This window comes from Alosa alosa, chromosome 21 (genome assembly GCF_017589495.1).
Source record: "Alosa alosa isolate M-15738 ecotype Scorff River chromosome 21, AALO_Geno_1.1, whole genome shotgun sequence".
NCBI lineage: Eukaryota > Metazoa > Chordata > Actinopteri > Clupeiformes > Clupeidae > Alosa > Alosa alosa.
In genome coordinates, this window is record NC_063209.1 from 19,465,661 (window position 1) to 19,489,202 (window position 23,542).

Consider the following 23,542-nt stretch of genomic DNA (forward strand, 5'->3'; position numbering starts at 1 on the left):
ATGCAGGGTAGGACTACGTTTTGAAAAGCATACAAATTCACGTTGTTCTTGCCCCATCTGAAATTACTCCGCTACTTTTGCTGCCTCCATCCTTTTTGGATTTGTTGTGCAAAAAAACGTTGTATATGATGGCACTGAAGTCTTAAGTTAGTGAATTGGCCAACAGTGTTAGTTGGTAACCAAATAGCACATTGCGCTACACGCTGCGTAGGCTACGTGCATTCTCTCTCCTGCTGATTTGCGTTCAATAGCCAAGGGCGTAATATTGCAAAAGTTGAAAAAAATAAATGTGTTTATTGTAGCCTACAGAAAATAAATAGCCTACTATCATACTGTCAGTTAATTGGCTACAGTGCAGTGAAGAGTTTGGAGAGTAAAGTTATAGGGCAACTTAAAAGTTTTATGAAAATAATTTACGAACCAGAACATAAAGACCATGAAGCTTTTATTTCTTGCAGCTGTTAAAACACTAGATAGTTTAAATACCCACCAACATTCGTTTTTGCAGTACAGATTATTTTTGAAAGTTATTTGTCTACTAGGCCTAGCTAGCCTACTGGCTGATTTATCAAACGAGTGCTTTCTCGTTCGTCCTCCGCAAACTACAGGTGTTTCGGTAGAGAGCCATAGAATAAGCGATGCCAAGCAATTTCTGTAACACTTTTTGTGACATTCAGCAAATATCTCCTCATTTAATGTAAGTTCCTTCGGACAATAGGCCTACGCGTTCTACTCTACGTGCAGTTGTCCTCCATCTCAGTTGCATCAGTTTTCTAATTTTGAAGGTTCTAAAATATGACTATATGCTTCACTGAATCATTCTCGTATTCTTTCATTTGTCCAGCTAACTTTTCCATTGAAACTAGCCATTTATGATGGATTACACACTCGACATTCTGAAATGTCCTGCACGATCAAGGCCAAATAAAGTTATCACGCAGCCACTGTGTCAGCACAGCAGCATGAGCAAAGATCCTCCGCTTTAACCCTCTCTGGCATGAGTGCTGACGGTGACGGTGCGTTTCTGATGTCAGATTATTATGTAGGCTAGCCTACTAGACTGTTCTCACGTTGCAGCGCTTTACTTATATGAAGTACCATTAATCAATATGAAGGGCAGAGGGGGATAAATGTTGTCCCCAACAGGGATAAAAATAATTTAGCAGAGGTAGGGATAGGAAAACCAGAGGGGGGGAAATCCTCACCATCCCCCCCTACAAATCGCACCCTGCTTGTCAACATAATGGTTTTATCTTAACAACGTTTCTAATCTAGAATAGACGCAATACAATTAATAATATCACATTAGGGGTTAAAGGCCACTATCTCAAAACTACAGTAGGCCTAGGCTACTTTGAAATAACATAGCCTACAAGACCTTCGGCGTTCATCACAATGTTCATCACGTACATCTTAAACTATGAACTTGTGACGTAATTTTTCGCAGTTGGGCGTGCCTAGGACGCATGCGCTCCTTTTCTGTCACTCGGCTAAACGGTGGTAGGGGAAATCTACTGTGTTGGGGGCACGACAGCATATGAGGTGTATTATCTTATAATGTTATAGTGATCGGAACCTCCTTCAGTTCCTTGAAACTACGACGCTAAGGGAGTAACGACCACAATGCTGCGTGTCTGTTTGAAAGGGGCAAATGCAGCAGCTCGGGTAAGAACTGTGTGGCAAGCACTGACTAGCATGCTAACCAAACGTTACTAGCCACACTGAGAACGGTCATCCAGTGACCCATTCACAGGCCTAATTTAGTTACCTGTTGTCAGTCAAGGGAAGCTGTTATTGTCGCTAAAGGTCGTTAATAATTAGTTGTGGGACAACATTGCATGCAAGTTATAAGTAAAAGGTTGTACTCGTGTAATATTGTATTTGTTTGAGGTTAAGCGACTTGCTGTTATCTATTGCCACCTTACGTAAAGTGCGTAGAAGCTACTTTCGTAGTGGAAAGAGGCGGATCCCTCAGGTGGTATAAAAGGGTTAGCAAATGAAAAGACGGATCTCATGAGCGGCATGATATTGCTCCAATGTCTGTCCTGATAGAAAGAATAGCTACGTAAAATGCAGCGGTTTGTGCGTGATTCATATTTTCTGTCATTCACTCATGCCTTTAACACTTGGTTTCTGAGTTAACAACCAAGCATTCCTTTTTTCTGATTGCATATATGCACAGTTTGCAGAATATACATAACATTTCATACCAACCAGACTGATTTGTGATTTTTTAAAGAGAGCAGGATGTTTGTATAGTTCCCATGAGGAGGACGTGACCTTGTCGGTGAAAAAGTTCGCGAAGTTCCTTTCGAAGCTAACCTTTCCCATAAATGTGGCCCGACCTAGGCATTATGTAAACATTTTTGATATTTTTTCTTTACTGTGGACGGCGGTTTTTGTCAAGGGCCGAACGCCTAGCAAAGCTAACATTAGCATATGCCTCGGGTAACGTTAGCCAATGTTAAAATTATGCTCGGTCTGCATTCTGTTGTCCATTTTTTACGTTGATACTCAAGATAAGTTATCACTAACTGTCTAAATAAACCTACAAGGCTATCTAACGTTACCTTATCACATCTAACCATCGTGAACAGCATCATTTTCGGGGCTCCCAAATCTCATTGGGAAACTCCATAATCTTTTACTGATGACATCTCGACAAATGTAACATGGATACAATTTAATTTATCGCCATATAATATCCGTTTTTGTCAGAATAACATAGGAGCACTGGAAGCCTTGTAGCTTTAGCATGCAGCCCACTGAAACCTGATTGGGAAATATTTAATATTTCTCATGGTCCTATGGAAATGTAATGACGGTTGTCTGTTGGTAATGACACGTCCTCTGTGTTTCCCTCCTAGCAATGTCTCTGTGGGAAAGTGGCCGCCCACCCCTTGCAGCACTGTCGTCGGTACACCTCAGCAGGAGACTCCGGGTAAGCTATGTGCAAACGGGAGACCCTCAAGGATGGGGACGGGAACAGCTTGTACTTTAAAGCTGTTAACAGCGTGTTGTTAAAGGTTACTGTATGTGATTGTGTTGGCTGAGTAAGGTGAAGTTACTTCTAATTAGTCTTGTTAGATGCTCATTGTTTGATTTTTAGGTGGGAGAACTTTGTGGTTATTGATATTGGTGTACGCAAATTAACAGATTGTTTGTATGTTTTGTTTACAGAGTATCTGCAGGCAAAATTGTGGCTGCCAGCCTTCTCACAGTGGGCGGTGGGCTTGGTGGCACAATCCTCTATGCCAATTGGGACCCCAAATTCCGGTCCAATGTGGAGAAAACGGTTCCTTATTCTGACCAGGTGTTTGGGATGACCATAGGTCCCCCTCCACCTCCACCTGTCATCCCTATTCCAAAGAAACCGGTAAGATTCCAGTCACAGAGGTAGTATCTTGATGTATACCTGTAATGCATTGTGTATTGTCTTTAGATTTTTCTATACCATTAGAGAGGCACCGTAGCCGAAACTGAATTTCTTGTGTGCTTTAGCACGCTTACTTACTTGGCCAATAAAATAAAATAAAATAATATCAGAAGAATAAAAGAAGAATTTTATTTGCTGCATTGCATTATGCAGACCTAAAGAATTGTGTTAGTGGTATATTAAATCATGGTTTGACCAAACTACCAACACCAGTCAGATTGGATAGAGGATGAGGTCTAATGCTTGTCCTGGCGTCAGCAACACAGCTGTATGTCACAAGGGCACATTGTTTTCTTGGGTTTTTACACTGTTTGTACAAATGTCCTGGCAGGCAAAAGTAGAACCCCTGCAGATCTCTTCGGTGTCTGAAGCCACTAAGGAATCAAAGCAGCCGAAGAAGGAGAAGAAGGCCAAGGAGGCTGCCGCCCCTGAGAAGCCTCCTGCGGTGGAGGAGGCCGCGGCCCCCTCTCCTCCTCCTCCACCACCTCCACAAACAATTGAGGGTGAGCACACTAGGGAAACGCTCAGTGGTCATCCATGTAAGCAACGTCTAGTAGCCAGTGGAAGTGTAGTTGACGTAGTTGCAGGGATGTCAGTCGCAGAACTGGAAAATATACGAAAAGATGTCCAGAGCAATTGTTAAAAAGAATGTAATTTTTGTAAAAGTTCAACTTCAACTGATGCACAATGGTCATTCAATGTGATTTTGTTGTGGTTGGGGCCATGGAAAAGTCATGGAAAATTTAGGCTAGTTGGTTTGATAGTTGGGAGTTTTGTAAGTTGATTCCTCAGTGATGAAGTGGTCATGGAGAGTCATGTGAAGGCAGGATAAGGCTTTGTTTAGCTGTTGAGCCAAACCGAGGAAGATCCAGTGACATGTCCTAGGGCTGTACTATGGTTGTTGTATTTCATATTTCTAGCATTTTGTATTATCAATGAACATCACTCTTGTGGACTTTCTTCAACTGGAGGTTCAGGAGAAAATGGTTCACTGTCACTCACTGATCTTGGAAGCCAGACACACAAGGCAAACCTGATGTGGCTGAAGCTTGTCAGGCTGCAGGCGCACCCTTGGTTTGTTTAAGTCTCCTGATTGATGGGTTCTGCTGGGCTGGGTGTGTTTCTGCTAGAGATCCTACAGGCAGGAGGGAATGATGACCGCTGTTAATATACACTATACACTCTACAGTGATCTTATGAAATTCATGCAAGCCAATGTATAACAAGGCTTGAGCCATTCTTCACTCTTTAAATCTTGTTTTATACAGATCATAAGTTCTTCCTTGAAATCAGCCTATCCTATTAATTCCTCATACTTGTCCCCAGCTGTATTTTATTAATCTGCATGATTATTTTTTTCTACCACGAGTTTGTGCTTCAGTAAAACTGCTTCTATCGGGTTGAGAAGTTCTTTATAATTTCAGGTCAGCCATGTTCGTACGAAGATAGGCCAAATTGCTGCCTCATGAAAGGCATTCCTTCACCCTTTCATTCAGTGGTGTTGAAGTCTGTGGCTCTAATAATGAGTCAGCTAACTGAGTGATAAAGAAGTGATTAAAAAAGACATTCAAACACAACAGGAACCTGGAGACTGATATGTTGCTTTTCAAAAGGGTGGGGTTCAGTTCACACCTCAGATAACATTTTGCAGTGGTTCTGCCGTCGTGTACGTCAGTTTTAGCCTTCCCCACTGCAACCTGTGTCAGCGTGCGCAAGGTTCCGTTCCGCTCTTGACGCTCCCGCTGTGTTGCAGAGGCCTCCGCCGAGGCGGCCCACATCCTCTCTGCCATCGGCGAGGTGCCCTCTGTGCCCGCCCCGGGCACCAGCGACCAGACTCCGGCCGAGGCAGCGCCACCCGCTGCCCCTCCAGCAGAGGCTGCAGGTCTGTGATGCGACCTCTGACCGCACGCTGACCTCTTCTCGACCTTTCACTTTTGCCCTTCGCCACTCACTACCCTTTGCAGGACAGCCTCCAGCTCCAAACACGTCTTAAAAACCGGCTTCACAGACAAGGATGTGAAGTCCCTCAGGTTCAACATTACATCTTTACTACACAGTCAAATTAGCTGGAAATGTTATCATTACATTGTATCATTGTATAGTCTTCATGGACTACATGAAATATGAACTTGTGGGCTAAATTGGCACGTTGTTACTGCTCTGAAATGGAGCTTGAATCCTTATCTGTGGATACCAGCACAAGCGTGTTTTGGGTTGTGACGAGATTAATCTCGTCTGATCTGGAGTTGCTGAACTGCAAAGGGCACTCACTGTGTTGCGCACTTAGCTGCGTCTCTTTCTCTCTCTCTCTCTCTCTCTCTCTCTCTCTCACTCTTGCTCTCGCTCTCGCTCGCTCTCAGCATGTGGCCTCAAATCCATCCTCATCATGGTCATCAGCTAGCTGGATTTCTCACTCCCTGCACAACTCTGTCCTGTCGCATGCGCTCCTTGTGTCTCTTCCCGGGACACGTCAGCTCACCCTCCTCTGTGTTTTGTCTGGTCTGGTGCATGGGTGTGATTGCCCTTCACTGTGCTTGGAGAAACAACACTACACAACACCCTCTGCTCATTCCCCACCATCACTAACATGGAGGTGCCTGCAAGTTCACGCATTAACACACATCTCACACAGTGTGCATCGTATCTAAGTGTGCATTATGTCAGTTCATTTTCGATTTTGTGTGTGTGTGTGTGTGTTGTAATGTATAAGTGGTCATGGGACACGGATGGCACTGGCTTTATGCTGGGAACACTGGATATGGGTGTGTACCAGTGATTTGACTGCAACCGCAAGTGGTTGTGTGTGTTTGTGAAAGCATGTGGATAAAGCATACTAGTGTTTGTCCGTACTCAGTGTCCTGGCTTACACTCTCACAGGTAGGGTGTGTGAAACAGGAGGATGAACTGAGTGTCTGTGTGTGTGTCCGTAGCAGGGGAATGTCACGAGTGTGCACATCATGAGCCTGCACTGAAAGAACGGCCAGCAGAGGAGGTGACCGCACTCCTGGCTGCAAAGGATAAGGCAGAGCAAGACACCCTGGCCTGTATGTGTCCAATATACTCTCACACACACACACACACACTCTCATACACACACACACACACACACACACACACACTCTCATACACACACACACACACTCTCATACACACACACACACACTCATCACACACACACACACACACACACACACACTCTCATACACACACACACACACACACCACACTCATACATACACACACACACACACACACTCATACACACACACACACACACACTCTCATACACACACACACTCACATACACCATTGGCTGTTCAGTAGCTGAGCACACATGCACCAGCATATGTACAATATTACACTTATGCACATATACTCAAAGCCTACACACTCAGAGATGCACAATACATGCCACTTTTCTGCATATACTATTTTTGGGTGTCCCAGTACACACACACACACACACCTTCACATATCACAGGTGATGGCGTTGCGTCCACTGCATTGGTGGTTTTGTAATTCTGCATTTGTGTTCAAGCCTCCCTCTACTCACCCTCTCTGATCAGTCTCTGAGTGATCTCTAACTTCCTGTGTCCTCTTTGGACTCTGCTGCTGAACTGGCCCTCTGCTCTGTGCCTCTGCATGGCCTCTTAGCCTGGTGCTGAAGTAGCCTCAGTTTTGCAGCCTTGCTCCGTGGTCTTATCTGTCTGTGTGCCCCCCAACCCTCCATGTCCAGCTCTCTCCAGCACTCTGGACGAGACTCTGGGCAGCTCCGCTAATGTCACGATGGCCGCCATCGGAGCCCAGGAGGCGGCTCTCTCGGCAATCGCCGTCCACACCCAGAAGCTGAAGGAGGCCATGGATGCAGAGGTGAGGCCCGGCACTGAACAGCCACCACACAGTGTCCTGATGAGACCTTAGCATTCCATTATTAAAGGGGGAGCTCAGAGTTTCTGAGCTAGTCCTAAAAAGAGTCTTGTGCTGTTCTCTCTGTGTGGAGTATTTCCAGGCAGTGGCAAGTGTTCCTGTCTAAAATGTCAAATGTCACAAGTGTCACATTCTCACAGCACATGTTTGAAAAAACCCCACCTCATAACCCTTCATAAAGATGCTAACGTTTAGCTAGTGGGAGAGGTTTTATGTGCCTGGAATGAGACGTGTCTTTGTGCGTGTGTGTGTGTGTGTTGTCTTTGTCAGGGCGCCCCGGATAAGAAGTCTGCCCAGTGGAGGGCGCTAGAGGAGGCCCTGGACCAACGCAGCCGGTCTGTGGACGAGGCAGGAGCCGCCCTCCTCAGAGCCAAGTGAGTCACAGAGATGCCACACCACACACTGGTCTTATCTCGCACACCGTAGGAAACAAACAGTTTCTCTGTTGGGAGATGCCAAACTGAAGCAAAGCCATGTAGTAGTGGGGCTCAGATATCTAAAGCCCATTGTTTGGAAAGTTCAGCTTTGCAAGAGGTTGATGCAGTGGTTTATTAATGAGATGTTATGTAAGGGATAATGTATAGAACGCTGGTCATTATTCGGAAAATAAGTCCCTTCAGGGCGGAACAAGACCCCGGGGTCCGGTTCGCCCTGTCGGGACTTATTTTCCCAATAATGACCGGCGTTCTAGACATTATCCCGCTTATAACACGGCTACTTGCCAAAACGAAATAATAAACTCCCCACGAAATGACTTTAGCCTACATAGCCTAGCCTATTTGTTACCGTTCATCGTGGCATTTGCTGAGAAACAAATAGTTTGCAACAACACACACTGAACTTGAATCAAACATTCTTTAGAACACAGCTGATCAACCTTCAGTCTGCTTTCACTTTTGAATGAAGTTCCAGTCCGTGCGTAGTGATATGAAAGACGTATCAGAAGCACAAAACCCGTTGCCATTGACAGCGGTAATTATATGTTTGCAGCGGTAATTACATGAAAATATTTTACCGTAGAACTTTGGGAAATCCCATTCAAGCCAATGGAGCGTTCTACTTGCCTTGTCAAGAGCAGTGTAATAAATGAGGGTAATGTGCCATCACTGTGTGTGTGTGTGATAGAGATGAGCTGGAGAAGCTGAAAGCAGTGATCAATGCTGCCAAGGACTCCAAAATCGACGCAGCACGACCCCAGGTGTTGGCCGCGGAGGAGAATCTGCACAACATGATTGTAGACCTGGACAAAGTGGTGGGCAAGGTACCGTAGGCCAGTGGTTTTCAAAGTGGGGGCCGCGAGGGGATACCAAGGGGGCCTCAGCAAGTTGGAGGGAAAAATAAAAGCAAGAAATAAATACATTTCAAACATTTAAAATATACTATGAGGGTTGTTATACAATGCCATTATAAAAATGTGACTCATATCTGAACATATTTCCCATGATAATGACTGGGAATAATAGTAGAGTGATGGCTCTCATATAGCAGAAAGCCCCAAATAACATTTTTACACACTGTATGCTCCATCGCGATGTGGTTGTGGCTAAAATAATTATTAGGATTAGCTTAATGTATTTTTACATTTGCCGTAGTATTGTCGATGGGTTTAATTAATAAAACATCAAGGGGGTCCCTGGCCAGAACCTAGTGGTATTTGGTGGAAAAGTTTGGGAACCCCTGCCGTAGGCCATCCTTTCATCCCCACCATCTCCCTGGCTTGCTCACTCTCTTCACCTCTTACCTTCATGCTCTCTCTCTTTCTCTTTTTCCTGACTACTTCTCTCCTCATCTTGTGCTCTCTCTCTCTCTCTCTCTCTCTCTCTCTCTCTCTCTCTCTCTCTCTCTCTCTCTCTCTCTCTCTCTCTCTCTCTCTCTCTCTCTCTCTCTCTCTCTCTCTCTCACCTAAAAAAGCTTGTTTAAGTAATGAGCTCCAATTTCTATCCAGGGATGTTAATCCCTCCTATTAACATTGATGGATTTACAGTTGATACCTTATCAAGCAGAAGGTGCATGCACAGCCAGAAGAGACACCTATTCTCCTATTAAAGGCAAAAGTGTAAAATGCTTGGCCTGCTACCCTGGTCTTCTGTGTTGTGTAACAAAGAATGCCTAGTCATTTGTGAGGTTTCTACTGCACGTCATGCTTCATAGCTCATGTTGCACAAGTGTGTTTGGACTAATGTCTATACTGTACACTAAGTATATTCTATATCTACACGTGCTGTTGTAATCCGCAGGTCCAGGCTGCCCAGTCGGAGGCAAAGATCGTCTCCCAGTACAGCGAGCTGGTGAACGAAGCCAAGGAGCAGTTCCAGAAGGAGCTGGACAGCATCACACCAGAGATTAAAGCCAGCTGGAAAGGACTTGGTAAACACACACACACACACACACACACACACACACCCACCCAGACGACAGCTGTCAAGAGCTCCTCATATTGTAATACACAGGTAGTCTTGGCAAGCGTTTATCAGGGGTTTCATATCACATGCTAGCATGCGCTTTAAGTTGATAATTAAATTAAAGTAATTGGAACGAGACGCGTTGGCCATGACAGGAGGCTGGGCTGCTGGGCTGCTGGGCCTGAAGAGGAAACAGCACATGGGTGTTAAGGCTTCTACATACCTGACGCACCCGACCAGTAGTGCGACAATGTGACGTCAAAATGACGTAGATCTCTCTGGCGTGCCAGGGTTTGTAAAATGTCTGGTTGTAGGCTCAAGTCATGTTAAGCCGTATGCTGAAATGCAGGACATAAACTATATATTATATACAAATACTATATATTTTAAACTAAGTATTATGTTGTATATCATGTATGTATGTGTGTGTGTGTGTGTGTGTGTGTATAGTGGGGAAGAGGAGACTGGGTCCAGCTGAAATTTGTGTCCTTCCTTTTGAAAGCCCTTCCAGTTTCCCATGAACCTCTACAGTTAACCTCTGACCCTCCTTCCGACCTTCCTCCTCCTCCCCCTTCCCTCCTCACCCTCCTCCCACTGCCCTCAGCAGGCAAGCTGAGCACGGACGACCTGAACTCTCTGATCGCGCACGCGCACCGCCGCATCGACCAGCTGAACCGCGAGCTGGCGGAGCAGCGCGTGCGCGAGCAGATCCACATCGAGACGGCGCTGGAGCAGCAGAAGCTGGAGCACCAGAAGGCCCTGGAGCAGGCCGTGGTCACCGCCCTCGAGCACAACCGCGAGGAGATGCGCCTGGAGCAGCAGAAGAAGGTGCGGCAGCAGCAGCAGCTGCTTTAAGGCTTTTGTGTTAGCCTACATTGTGCTGGAACTTTCCTTCAGCTTTCAAGTGCCTTGTATAAATGTAACGAAGGTGCTATCAGGGTTCCCACGGGTCATGGAATTTTGGAAAGTCTATTCCAGACATGGAAAGTCAGGGAATTGTAGCATTTTTGGGACAAAGTCATGGAATATCAGGGAATTTTGTTGTAGCAGTTTAAAATGTACTTGCCGAAAATAATACATTAATTAGAATATTTCCCCTCAGAATTGGAGTATATCTGGTTATTCACTTCACTGCTTGCTTGAGTAGCCCAAATGTATTTATTCAATGCCCATTTATTCATCGCCCACTCTAAAAAAGTAAAAGATTCTTGAACGCTACGCTGCTACTCTGAAATCATTGGTCAGTAAATTGTACAATTTATGATAGAAAGTTAGTCATGGAAATTCAGGTTTTTTGTCAGGCAATGTCCATGAAAAGTCATGGAATATTATTATTGTTATCACTTGTAATATTCATAGTATTTGTAGTAGTAAAACGGTGACTGTGGTTTAAGCTGCTGTAGCTGAGTGTGTGTGTGTTGATGTACCTGTCAGGTGGTAAATAGGCTGCTGTAGCTGAGTGTGTGTGTGTGTGTGTTGATGTACCTGTGTGTAGCTGTGTGTGTGTGTGTGTGTTGATGTACCGGTCAGGTGGTATAGGCTGCTGTAGCTGTGTGTGTGTGTGTGTGTGTGTGTGTTGTTGTACCTGTCAGGTGGTATAGGCTGCTGTAGCTGTGTGTGTGTGTGTGTGTGTGTGTGTGTGTGTGTGTGTGTGTGTGTGTGTGTGTGTGTGTTGATGTACCGGTCAGGTGGTATAGGCTGCTGTAGCTGTGTGTGTGTGTGTGTGTGTGTGTGTGTTGTGTGTTGATGTAGGTGGTATAGGCTGCTGTAGCGGAGTGTGTGTGTGTGTGTGTGTGTGTGTGTGTGTGTGATGTGTCAGGTGGTATGTGTGTTGATGTGTGTGTGGTGCGTGTAGGCTGCTGTCAGGTGGTATAGGCTGCTGTAGCTGAGTGTGTGTGTGTGTGTGTGTGTGTGTGTGTGTGTGTGTGTGTGTGTGTGTTGATGGTCCAGGTGGTATAGGCTGCTGTGTGTGTGTAGCCGGAGTGTCAGGTGTATAGGCTGCTGTGTGTGTGTGTGTGTGTGTGTGTGTGTGTGTGTGTGTGTGTGTGTGTGTGTGTGTGTGTGTTGATGTACCGGTCAGGTGGTATAGGCTGCTGTGTGTGTGTGTGTGTGTGTGTGTGTGTGTGTGTGTGTGTGTGTGTGTGTGTGGATGTAGGTGGTATAGGCTGCTGTAGGAGTGTGTGTGTGTGTGTGTGTGTGTGTGTGTGTGTTGATGTACCGGTCAGGTGGTATAGGCTGCTGTAGCTGTGTGTGTGTGTGTGTGTGTTTGTACCGGTCAGGTGGTATAGGCTGCTGTGTGTGTGTGTGTGTGTGTGTGTGTGTGTGTGTGTGTGTGTGTGTGTGTGTGTGTGTGTGTGTGTGTGTGTGTGTGTGTGTGTGTGTGTGTGTGTGTTGATGTACCTGTCAGGTGGTATAGGCTGCTGTGTGTGTGTGTGTGTGTGTGTGTGTGTGTGTGTGGTGTGTGTGTGTGTGTGTGTGATGTAGGTGGTATAGGCTGTGTGTGTGTGTGTGTGTGTGTGTGTTGATGTACCTGTCAGGTGGTATAGGCTGCTGCTGTGTGTGTGTGTGTGTGTGTGTTGATGTACCGGTCAGGTGGTATAGGCTGCTGTAGTGTGTGTGTGTGTGTGTGTGTGTGTGTGTGTGTGTGTGTGTGTGTGTGTGTGTGTGTGTGTGTGTGTGTGTGTGTGTGTGTGTAGGTGGTATAGGCTGTGTGTGTGTGTGTGTGTGTGTGTGTGTGTGTGTGTGTGTGTGTTGATGTACCTGTCAGGTGGTATAGGCTGCTGCTGGAGTGTGTGTGTGTGTGTGTGTGTGTGTGTGTGTGTGTGTGTGTGTGTGTGTGTTGATGTAGGTGGTATAGGCTGCTGTGTGTGTGTGTGTGTGTGTGTGTGTGTGTGTTGATGTACCTGTCAGGTGGTATAGGCTGCTGTAGCGGTGTGTGTGTGTGTGTGTTGATGTACCTGTCAGGTGGTATAGGCTGCTGTAGCGGAGTGTGTGTGTGTGTGTGTGTGTGTGTGTGTGTGTGTGTGTGTGTGTGTGTGTGTGTGTGTGTGTGTGTGTGTGTGTGTGTGTGTGTGTGTGTGTTGATGTACCTGTCAGGTGGTATAGGCTGCTGTAGCTGAGTGTGTGTGTGTTGATGTACCTGTCAGGTGGTATAGGCCAGTGTTTCTCAAAGTGTGGTCCGGGGACCACTGGTGGTCCGCAAGCTATCCCAAGTGGTCCGCGAGCAGACGTGGTAAAAAATAATATAGATGAGTTGTTTGCAATATTGAACCAACTTGTATGTAAATCCAAACAGTTCTGCAACACTACCTATGCAAGCTATGCCAATTTAAATCATATGAATCCTCTGACACAATAAGCAAGGTGCAAAGACAATAAGCACAGTGGTTCAGTGAGTAGGCCTATTGTGTCTATTAGCTAGGTGGTCCGTGAAGTTTTTTCTACTCGTTAAGTGGTCCTTGGTCTGAAAAAGTTTGAGAAACACTGGTATAGGCTACTGTAGCTGAGTGTGTGTGTGTGTTGATGTACCTGTCAGGTGGAGGAGGTGCGTGAGGTGATGGAGGCAGAGATGCGCACGCAGCTGCGTAGGCAAGCGGCCGCACACACAGACCATCTGCGCGACGTGCTCAAGGTGCAGGAACAGGAGCTGCGCTCGGAGGCCGATGAGGTGAGGAGACGCGCACACACAGTCTTCCACTAATTCTCTATAACCCTTATGCTCCATAATTTACAAATGTATATATTTACATAATTTGTCATAGAATCTGGTAACACAAAATTACTCAAACATCCAAAGCCTCAAACGTTCACAAAAGTGCCACTCATATCCAGTACACCACCCTCCGTAGTATTTCTGTTATTTCACCTGCTTGTTTGTTTCTGGCTCTCGCTCAGACCCTGAAGAATAAGATGCAGGAGCAGGAGACACACTACCGGCGAATGACCCAGGAGCAACTGGACGCCTTCACCCTGGACATGAACGCAGCCTACGCCAGACTCAAGGGCATGGAGGAGTCCATCGACAGTGAGTCACACACACACACACACACACACCCACACCCACACGCATGCAGCTCTGCCCTGATAGATGGTCAGACTGGACCGGTGATCTAGTGTCAGGGATAGTGTCAAGTGGAGTGCATTAGGGAGGGAAGGGGGATTAACTAATAAAAGTCTATCCGGCCACCAGATAATATAACACATATTATATCTTATATTAACATATATTATATCTTATATTAACATATAACATATATTATATCTTATATCATATTATATCAAAACAACTTCATAAAACTAATATAAAATAATAGAAATATAATGGTTATTTGAATTTAAATAGTTTTTTTTTTTTTTTTTTTTCTTCAAAGGACCTTGTTAATTCTCAGTTTCCAAATTTGTAAGTTAAGTATGATGGGACCACCCTGGAGCAGATTAGTGGATTCTGCATAACAGTGTAGGCACCCTATTTTCATAGGCTTTAGGGCAATGGCACCTTATTTTCATTGGCATTAGGGCAATGGCACCTTATTTTCATTGGCCTTAGGGCAATGGGTCCCCTGCATGTTCGTAAGCTTCATTGGCCTTGGGTCCCCCGCTTGTTCGTGAGCTTTCTCTCTCCCACTGCCTCTAGGTCATGTGATCGCTGAGGAGGAGGCTCGCAAGGCGCACCAGCTGTGGCTGTCCGTGGAGGCCCTCAACTACACCCTCCGCACGGCCGGCGCCGACGCGCCCACCGAGCCCCTGGAGTCAGCCGCGGCCGCCGTGCGCGAGAGCTGCTCCGACAACGAGTTCGCCCAGGCGCTGGCGTCGGCTCTCCCCGCCGAGTCGCTGAAGCGCGGTGTCTACAGTGAGGCGTCCCTGCGCGCGCGCTTCAGCGACGTGCGCCACCTGGCCCGCCGCGTGGCCCTCATCGACGAGACGCGCAACAGCCTGTACCAGTACTTCCTGTCCTACTTGCAGGCCGTGCTGCTCATGGAGCCCCAGCAGGTGGCGCCCCCTGCCAGCCTGAACGCAGACGACCTGGACACGTTCAAGCTGCTGTCCTACGCCTGCTACAGCATGGAGCGCGGCGACCTGGAGCTGGCCGCCAAGCTGCTCAACCAGCTGCGGGGCGAGCCGAGGCGCGTGGCCCAGGACTGGCTCAACGAGGCCCGGCTCACGCTGGAGACGCGGCAGGCCGTCAGCCTGCTCTCGGCCTACGCCAACGCTGTCGGCCTGGGAACCACCCAGGCTCCCTGAGCACGCCACGCCGGAAGGCACCAGAGCTAGCCGGGTAGACGGGGAGAGAGTGTCCAACGGGAGACGACGTGAGCTGTATATTTTACAAGTGCCGAGACTCTGGCCCCAGGTCGCCACGGGAAACGCCTTGATGCATCTGTGCCCCTCCTGCTCTCCTGAGATTTTTTTTTTTTTTTATTTAAGAGTCAACGGAACGATATCAGTCAGAAGTCCCGAAGCACTTTTTTGTTTGTTTTGTTTTCATGTTTTCCAACAAAGTGGCATTAGCCTGCAAATCTAAAAAATTGGTAACGTCATGGCCTACCTATCACTCGAAACGAGAACAAAGTGTTCTGAATGTTTAAGTGTACCTCATATGCATAAATGAATTTCTCAAGAGTTAGCCATTGTACGGAGAGAACAAAAGAAAACCACTCCCTCTGTATAAGAAAGCACCCATTCACCGATTAACTTTGGAGTGTGAGCTTAGCAGATAGATGGGCCGTCCCTCTCACACGAGCTAGGTTTAACGCGTATGACTTGACACTAGCTATGTTCACCGTTTCAAGCCCACAAATGTAAGGTTGTTGTTCAATTTGATGTTCTTTCTGGTCAAGCAACTGGCTAGATATTCAGTAAGGATCCTGATTGTCCATGTTTGTCATGCTACAATTCTCCTTAGTAATATTGGATACTAATAATAAATCATGGATGTTGTGAAAATCGTGATTCTTATTGCCTTCTTTAAAACAAAAACGTGCTGAAACATCAATCATGGGATTGGTATTAATCAATTTCTTTATTATACAGAGCTCTCAACATACATCATTAAATGATCGTGCACTGGTAACAGTTAAATCACTTGAAGCAGTCCCCTGCTTCCCTCATTTGCTATCGTCAGAAGAAAACTCCAGTGATGACAGAGTTGCCCTGAAAAAGAGAGAAAGTCCATTTTAGAACAGTTACTGTTGAAATTTGAAACGGTTCACAAAATTGACAAATTGACTGTAAACGGTGCACCACCAGCTTCAGTAGGACACCTTGGCAAGAGAGAAGTTGCTTACTTGTGATCCTTGGTCAGCTCAAACTCCTGCTCGACCCGCTCTATGAGCGTTGGGGTGACGGGGAGGCAGTAGGTGGCCGCCAGCTGCACCAGCTCCACAGCTTGGTCAGCATCCTGAACCTCCTTTATACTCGACAGGAAGTCCTCCATCAGGGCATCGCTGGACATGCAGAGAGGGGAGAGGTCATGATGTCATATCAGACACGTACTGAACATGCAGAGAGGGGAAAGTTCATGAGGTCATATCGGACACATACAAGGAAATAACTCCCCTTTTCCATGTGTATTCTACCCTAAACCTACAGTTGGGTAAACAGACTTAATTCCCTAAAGTGTGAAAAAAAATTAATATATTCCGTCTTCCTAGATATATCTACTCCGTAGAGCAGTCATTTGTAACACAGTCCCTCAGGGCATAACATGTGACGTATTGTGCAGGGTTCCCACGGCTTTGTTGTAGCAGTTTAAAATTTACTTGCCAAAATAGATTAATACAAATATATTTCCACTCAGAATTGGTGTATATCTGGTTATTAGCATTACTGGTTGCTTGAGTTGTGGTTAGTCTGATTTTGTTTATATAATGGCCATTTATTCATCTTCCACTCTAAAAAGGTAAAATATTTTTGAAGGCTATGCGACTCTTCTGAAATCTTTGGTCAGTACCGGTATATTGTTACTCACTGGTTAGCCCTCTGGACTTGTAACCGGAGGGTTGCCGGTTCGAGCCCCGACCAATGGGCCGCGGCTGAAGTGCCCTTGAGCAAGGCACCTAACCCCTCACTGCTCCCGGCGCCGCCCGTTGAAGCAGGCAGCTCACTGCGCCCGGGATTAGTAAAAGCGTCACCTCACTGTGTGCTGAGTGTGTTTCACTAATTCACGATTGGGTTAAATGCAGAGACCAAATTTCCCTCACGGGATCAAAAAAGTATATATACTTATACTTATACTTGTACCCTTCATTATATAGTAGGTCATGGAAATTCAGTTTTTTTTTCAGGGAAGTCATGGAATTTTACATTTCACTTAGAGTGGGAACCCTGATTGTTTTTTATTCAGTTTAATGACCGCAATGTACTCACGTTGGGACTCTGTTACTAGCCTTGAAGAGCTTCAGCATCTCCCTGGTGTCACACAAACAAACAAAGCAAGAGTGAGCGTCTCTATTAGGAGAAGGCCATGGTCAGGAGAACTACTAAACTAACAGTCCTGAGGGACTAGAAGAGCTTGTAGCAATTAGCTCGATATTTCTCATGTATTACTAGACTTAATATGAAATGTGTAATTATTAATTTAAATTGATTTGACTTTAAAATATGAATTTTATACTAATGTCATGTTTATTGTTAAAATAATTATTGATAAAATAATAATTGATAAAAATTTCTCCTAAGTAAACACAAACATAAGGAAACGTATGCTTATTAACAATAAGATGTATGATATAATATATATATATATATATATTATATTGACCACAACTTACCATGCTTGTTGCCTTTCCTGGGCTGCTAACAGTACAGATGTGATGCTGCCCAGAGAATTGGCTGTCCACTCCAGAACTGATTTGCCAAAGTCATTAGGAATGTAGCGCCTCTTCACATCCAGGGCACACTGTGCAAAGGACTGCTGAACCTTAAGGAGTGCAGAGGAAAGAGAACTCCAGTTGGCTACCAGCACAAGACTTCAGTTAGTCGCAAATTACAACCTTGACGTCTTCTTTGAACACTGACTATGGTTTTTCATTATCTTGTTGTCAGGGCCAGTTTTCTGTGCCTGAAGTTTTACAAAAGTTCAAAGTTGTTACATACATACAAAATATCAATTTTAAAATCTTAAAACAGCCCTGCACACGCCTATATTGAAATTAAGGGCACAGTGCCTGAGCAAACATGAAGTACTTTTGTACTTCTCCACATAGATATAGTTTCTATGCCTCTACATACCACTGTAATGCCACTACTTCCTGTGACCTCTTTACCTCAGGACTCTGCTTCTCCCTGGCCATCAGAGACAGCATCTCCTCCACTAAATCCACCTTGTTATCATGACCCAGCTGTTTGATATCTGTGTTGGATGAGAATAGAGAGAGATGTTTTCATCTGCAAGAAAGCCCTCTTGGAGCACGGAACACCACACCAAGTTATTAGTATTCTAAATGGTAACATTCAAAGCAGGTGTTTGAAGTGTTGCCAATCAATACCTTTCCATATCTGTGGGATGAGATCAAGTCTGCCGTCTGTGTCAAGTGCTTGAAGTAGATCTCGCATTCCTTGAGAGTTTGGATAATACAGCTGAATTTGATACAAAAGAAGAGTTTTCCGTCAGGTGATAAATTTGCTGTGTGTTTGTGATTTTATTACAGTCATGTATTGTAGGCCTGATTTTATTGCACCCAAGCACTGCACTTACAGATGGGATCAGCTCCTTGTACCACTTCAGGACCACATCTATTTGCTCCATCATGCACAGCAGGTTGAAAAATCTGCCACTATACAAAGAAAATGAGAAAACTTAAGAACCTCCTTTACTATTCGTCAGATAACTTCATCAATTGAAATCTCCCACACATCAGGAACACTACACAGTAAAAGCATAATAATTACAGCTTACTGACAGTGATTAATGTAATTGATGACAGTTGATTGATGAAATGCACTCACTAGTACACACTCTGTTGGTAGGAATCTCCCATCAGTCTCCAGTTGTCTCCCACCTGCAGTAGGCTGTGGACCCTGTAGGCCTGCTCCAAGTCCTTATGATCCAGACACTGAGGAGAGAGAGATGTGCTTCACTAACTTGGCCCCACTCACACTGGACTGTAAGATGTACTAACAACATGCTGTGAAAGTTGTGCACTGCTTCAATAATCAACACTTACAACTCTCATGGCGTTCAGGAAGAACATCACTGTGAATTGAAGAGTTTTTTTTTTTTTTACTTGGGTTGGTGGATGACTTTACATTATATTTAGATGTATACTCACATTTTTATAGCTTGTATTTTGGAAAGGGCATAAAAAAGGGTTGTATAATATCGCCACAACATTACAGAAGTGTTCTAAATATGGAGTTGAAATCATACCATCATCTGGGTCCTGGGGCTCAAAGCTTTTTCCAGAAATTTCATTCAGCACATCCTGTAGGATCTCCGTATGACCTTGAGAAGAGGCAGCTGAGAGGGAAAGCAAATGTCATCAGACGTCTAAAGCTATTTTTCTAAGCCAATACCTTGACCTAGCTATATATTTTCAGGAAGACTTCCAATAACATTGCCTTACATGCTTAGACAAAAGTTTTAAAGTTTTATTTGTGTTTTTTTGTATTATTTGTATTATGTTGACCAGACATGTCTGTACACACACACACACACACACACACCTGCTTTAAAGAAAATGCCTAGGATGTGGTCATATGAAGCCAAACTTGGTGCTGGAGATGCAGAAGAAAAAATGGTTAGACAAAACAAATAAAATTGAACACACACACACACAAATAAAGTATTTTGTTTACTGAAGTTGTGTCAATTTGGTTCAATACCGGTACTTCTTTTAAAAAGACACAAAAAAAAGCACCTCTAATGTCATTATTAAACAAATAACAGAGCACAGTAGGCATGAACTGACTGATGCCGAGGGCCTTCATCTCTCCGATGATGAGGAGGGACTGTGATCTGGCCATGGAGCCGCAGCGTCTCAGGGCCTTCAGCACGGCGTTGAACGTCAGCAGGTTCGGCCGCACCTTCTGTTCCGCCATCTGCTTCAGCAGCTCCTACACACACACACACACATATGCATGCGAGCACATGCACGCACGTGCGCGTGTGCGCACACACACACACACACACACACAATATTGCTTTACAGATTATGTCTGTGCCAAGCATCATGCTGGCGACAACTGCAAAATAAGCCACTTTCATGCTACTTAATCTTTTCACTTGAGTAGGATGGAATAAAATTGGGGCACCCGTGGCCTACTGGTTAGGGCTTCAGGCTTGTAACCGAAGGGTTGCCGGTTTGATCCCCGACCAGTAGGAAAAATGTGGGCGGGGGAAGTGGTTAAGCACTGCTCTCCCATGCCCACATCCACAGCTGAAGTGCCCTTGAGCAAGGCACCTAACCCCTCACTGCTCCCCGAGCACCGCTGTAGGCAGCTCACTGCTCCGGGTTAGTGTGTACTTCACTTCACTGTGTGTTCACTGTGTGCTGTGTGTGTTTCACTAATTCACGGATTGGGATAAATGCAGAGACCACATTTGCCTTACGGATCAAAAGAGTATATATACTTATACTATACTATACTATATTTAAAAGCACTGGAGGACGTACCAAAATCAGCTCCCATTTCTCAGCGTACTTCTCCCTTAGCTCAGGGGCAGCTGAAATCAGGGCGTTGAAGGTGTTCACATCAGCTGCAAGAAACGATCACACACAAGAAATCAGCATAACTGTTTTGGTCAGCAACAACTGACCAAAAGCCTCATGATTTAAACAAAAGCTAAAAGCTAAAACCATCACTCACCTGTCAACCGATTATTCTGCAAGTCTGTGTAGACATTGAATGCCTTGCTGTAGGCCCCATGCTGCAAATTCAGAATGCACACTTAGCAATATACAGCTTGACTGAAATTACTGGAGTGAGAATACTGATAGGGCTGCTGTTAAACATACCTTAACCATTCCTTGAACCAGTGCCCCATATGATCTACTGTCCCGCTCTGGCATGAGGTTAAATATCCTTTCAGCATTGTTATTCTCTCTGCGCATAAGATACAAAGCAAGTTTCACTACATGAGGAGAAGGTTTTTAAGGTTTCAAGAAACGATATGAATCTTGTTACAATTAATCATTTTCAGCAGCAGGGCCATTAAATGCAGGTGTGATGGAACTAACCTCCAAATGACCTTTATGAAGTCTGATGCTCTGCGTAATCTCCCTTTCCTCTTCCTGGGGTCATCTTGGACCTCCTCCTGAAACAAAACATGGAGATATCAAATCTGAGATTTTGCTCTTCATGGTAAACATATATGTATGTATGTGCGTGTGTGTGTGTGTGTGTGTGTGTGCGTGTGTGCGCGCGCATTACGTGTGTATAATTACATTCTGCTACCAAAAATACACCCTATCCATTTAACTGTGAGTACATATAGTATAAAAGTGGTCCATCACCTACCACTTCCTCTGTTTTTTGTTCAGGATCACTGTCATCTGTCTTTGGGTCCTGGTCACCATAGAGACAGATCAGGTCCAACAGGTCATTGGTGAGATCCAGTGGCAATGTAGTGCCTGGGTGGGGATTACACAGGCACCGATCCAATCAGCTCAGTTCCAAAATGTTATTTTGTGATTGTGCCTTTTATTTTCAATCAATAAACAACAGATATCATACAGATAGAGCATACAGATGGGAATAAAAAATAAAATAAAGTGAAAGACAGACACACTGTCTTTGCAGTCATACACCCAAGAAAAACTATGTAATAAAATGAGCCTATCCAAAGTTGCTTCAAGTTTGTATCTACCACTGCTGTAAAATAGCTTTTTTTGCAGCTGTGACGCATCAACACTTTTTGTCACATAAAGAAAATTGGTACTTTGAATCATCCTTCTATAATAGTAAACAAGGGTCCAAATATAGACCTGTAAGATCATGTAACATACCAAGCAATCATATACTTCCAGAATAGTTGAATCATGGGACAGTCTCAAAACATATGTAGAAATGTACCGTCAGTTCCAAAATGTTGTAGTGATACAGCTAACACAAGCTAGAGTAAATTGTCAATACACACTGTTTGAGTTTAGATATTTATTCCTACAATATATTTTCTAAGATAAAATGCCTGTCGGACTAGCTATCACTTGTTTGAAGTTACCAATCCAATAAAAAAAACTCTCTTTACTAACATCTAGTAACTATATCAACCCAAGCTGTATGTTGTGAGAGAGCTGTGAAAGAAGTGATCAGTAATGCTATAAAGAATCCATCTAAAACCATGCATGCTTATGTGTGCTTTGCTTTCCTTACCAGACTGCACTAGCTGATCGTACATGTCCACAGCAGCCTTGACCTTCCTCAGTAGGATGCGCTCCACCAGTGCAGCCTCAGATACTTCCTCAATCTGGAGCTGGAAGGTCTCTGGCATCAGACACTGCCAACCAGACAGCACAATGGTCATGTTGAAATCGATGTAAGAACAACCGTTTAGAAACAACTGGAGTTATGGATACAAATCCCTCTAGAAATGGCCTGGGCTCTATAGCAGTAAAGGCTTTGTCCAAGACACCCATGATCACTCACTGGAATATGCGGTTCCGCAAAGTCCTTCTGGAAAAACTTGGGGTTTGAGTTGATAAAGTATTTGGCGGCACCTTTACCAGACTCTTGCGAGAGAGAGTATAGTTTCTGTAGAGAAAAGCACAAACATGCTATGAAAAACTAGCACCAAAAGAAGAAGACAAAACATGTTTCCCCACAAACAACTCCACCCAGACTTTGCCTTGATTCAGATCAAAGGACTAGGAATCAGAGATTAAGGGTCCAAATGCATACTACATAATATAATTGCTCACAAATTCTCCGGAAGTTCTTGGGGTGAGGTATGGGTCATCCTGGAACATGTAATGCGCTGCTGTAGGGTCCTGGGGAAAACAAATTATATGTTTTATTTTACTTCTAACAACAAGCACAACAAACAAACAAAATGGTAAAAGGCAACGCCTCAAAACTACATACCCTTTTTACTGTAGATGCAAGTGCCTGCAACACAGCTTCTTTACTCCTATTGTAAACAAAAACAAAAACAGGCAGTTTAACTTGTTTTCAACATTCAGTATGCCAAAACATATTTTGAATCACACAACCAAGCCAACTTCCTTGCAAGTGTAAGCCCATGACAAACCCATTTCTGATTTTGACATTATCATATTATATTATCTTCCACTGATTGTTTTTTTTACAACTTGTACCATACATACCATGTTTTCTTTCTAGGAATGACAATTTCGTCTGAAGATCCTGTAGGAGTAGAAACGATAGGTCAACAAGGGAATACACAGGCTAGTTTATTCTATTGAAAGGCTACTTCTAGGCTACTTCAACACGTACCCTCTGATGCAACTGCAATTTTCTGGAGTGCAGATGCCGTCCATGCAATATTTCTAAGGAAGAAAATAGTATATAACACTGACGCGTGCTAAAGATATTACAATGTCAGTCAAGTTGACAATTTGACAATTAAACTATGACCCTGTGTTGATGCTGACCTCCAATTCATATTATGTAGCTAGGGTGTCAGATGGCGTTATAAAACAAATGCATCATGGTAAGCCATCAACCGAAAGATTAAATGGTTGCTTAGGTATAAGTTACTTACCTTCGAAGACATGTTTGCTCCAAATTATTCAGAAACCTTAAACTGTTATTAAGAATATGACGCCCTGCGTGCATACCGGGGGACGCCATTTTGACATATGCGAAATGCATTGTTGGT

The 23,542-nt window shown here is 44.5% G+C and overlaps 2 protein-coding genes across 7 annotated transcripts; one reads left to right on the forward strand and one right to left on the reverse strand.

Annotated features, from left to right (window-relative positions):
• The first annotated feature begins 1,457 nt into the window (after nt 1–1,457).
• On the forward strand, nt 1,458–15,708 carry immt (inner membrane protein, mitochondrial (mitofilin)). 6 transcript variants are annotated; one of them, XM_048231069.1, is made up of 14 exons: nt 1,458–1,665; nt 2,868–2,941; nt 3,181–3,376; nt 3,768–3,939; nt 5,190–5,318; nt 6,367–6,480; nt 7,173–7,306; nt 7,634–7,737; nt 8,489–8,624; nt 9,601–9,730; nt 10,373–10,593; nt 13,301–13,432; nt 13,660–13,789; nt 14,399–15,708. In XM_048231069.1, exons 1-14 carry the CDS (start codon nt 1,624–1,626, stop codon nt 15,004–15,006), a joined length of 2,322 nt encoding a protein of 773 aa, XP_048087026.1. In that variant the 5' UTR covers nt 1,458–1,623; the 3' UTR covers nt 15,007–15,708. The 6 variants fall into 6 exon arrangements, with proteins under 6 accessions (XP_048087026.1, XP_048087025.1, XP_048087027.1 ...); XM_048231068.1 differs by having other exon boundaries at nt 6,370–6,480; nt 10,370–10,593; XM_048231067.1 differs by having other exon boundaries at nt 1,459–1,665; nt 10,370–10,593.
• A 49-nt stretch (nt 15,709–15,757) lies between these two features.
• On the reverse strand, nt 15,758–23,519 carry ptcd3 (pentatricopeptide repeat domain 3). Its single transcript, XM_048231074.1, has 24 exons — nt 23,426–23,519; nt 23,158–23,210; nt 23,028–23,067; nt 22,786–22,831; nt 22,623–22,691; nt 22,351–22,455; nt 22,078–22,201; nt 21,223–21,335; nt 20,943–21,019; nt 20,721–20,808; nt 20,572–20,632; nt 20,379–20,461; nt 19,674–19,818; nt 19,429–19,479; nt 19,133–19,222; nt 18,930–18,958; nt 18,712–18,818; nt 18,461–18,539; nt 18,252–18,342; nt 18,030–18,115; nt 17,535–17,683; nt 17,131–17,172; nt 16,050–16,208; nt 15,758–15,915 (listed from the first exon to the last, which is right to left on the reverse strand). Exons 1-24 carry the CDS (start codon nt 23,512–23,514, stop codon nt 15,870–15,872), a joined length of 2,022 nt encoding a protein of 673 aa, XP_048087031.1. The 5' UTR covers nt 23,515–23,519; the 3' UTR covers nt 15,758–15,869.
• Between the last annotated feature and the right edge of the window lie 23 nt (nt 23,520–23,542).

Excerpts from the sequence above, each read along its gene's own strand:
- immt (XM_048231067.1), top strand. The coding sequence starts at position 1,624 with ATGCTGCGTGTCTGTTTGAAAGGGGCAAATGCAGCAGCTCGG. Across the intron at positions 9,731-10,369 it reads AGCCAGCTGGAAAGGACTTG|CAGGCAAGCTGAGCACGGAC; the intron begins GTAAACACACAC and ends CACTGCCCTCAG. Across the intron at positions 13,433-13,659 it reads TGCGCTCGGAGGCCGATGAG|ACCCTGAAGAATAAGATGCA; the intron begins GTGAGGAGACGC and ends GCTCTCGCTCAG.
- ptcd3 (XM_048231074.1), bottom strand. The coding sequence starts at position 23,514 with ATGGCGTCCCCCGGTATGCACGCAGGGCGTCATATTCTTAATAACAGT. Across the intron at positions 18,959-19,132 it reads GCCCCAGGACCCAGATGATG|TGATGTTCTTCCTGAACGCC; the intron begins GTATGATTTCAA and ends TTCAATTCACAG. Across the intron at positions 17,173-17,534 it reads CAGGAAAGGCAACAAGCATG|GGAGATGCTGAAGCTCTTCA; the intron begins GTAAGTTGTGGT and ends GTGTGACACCAG.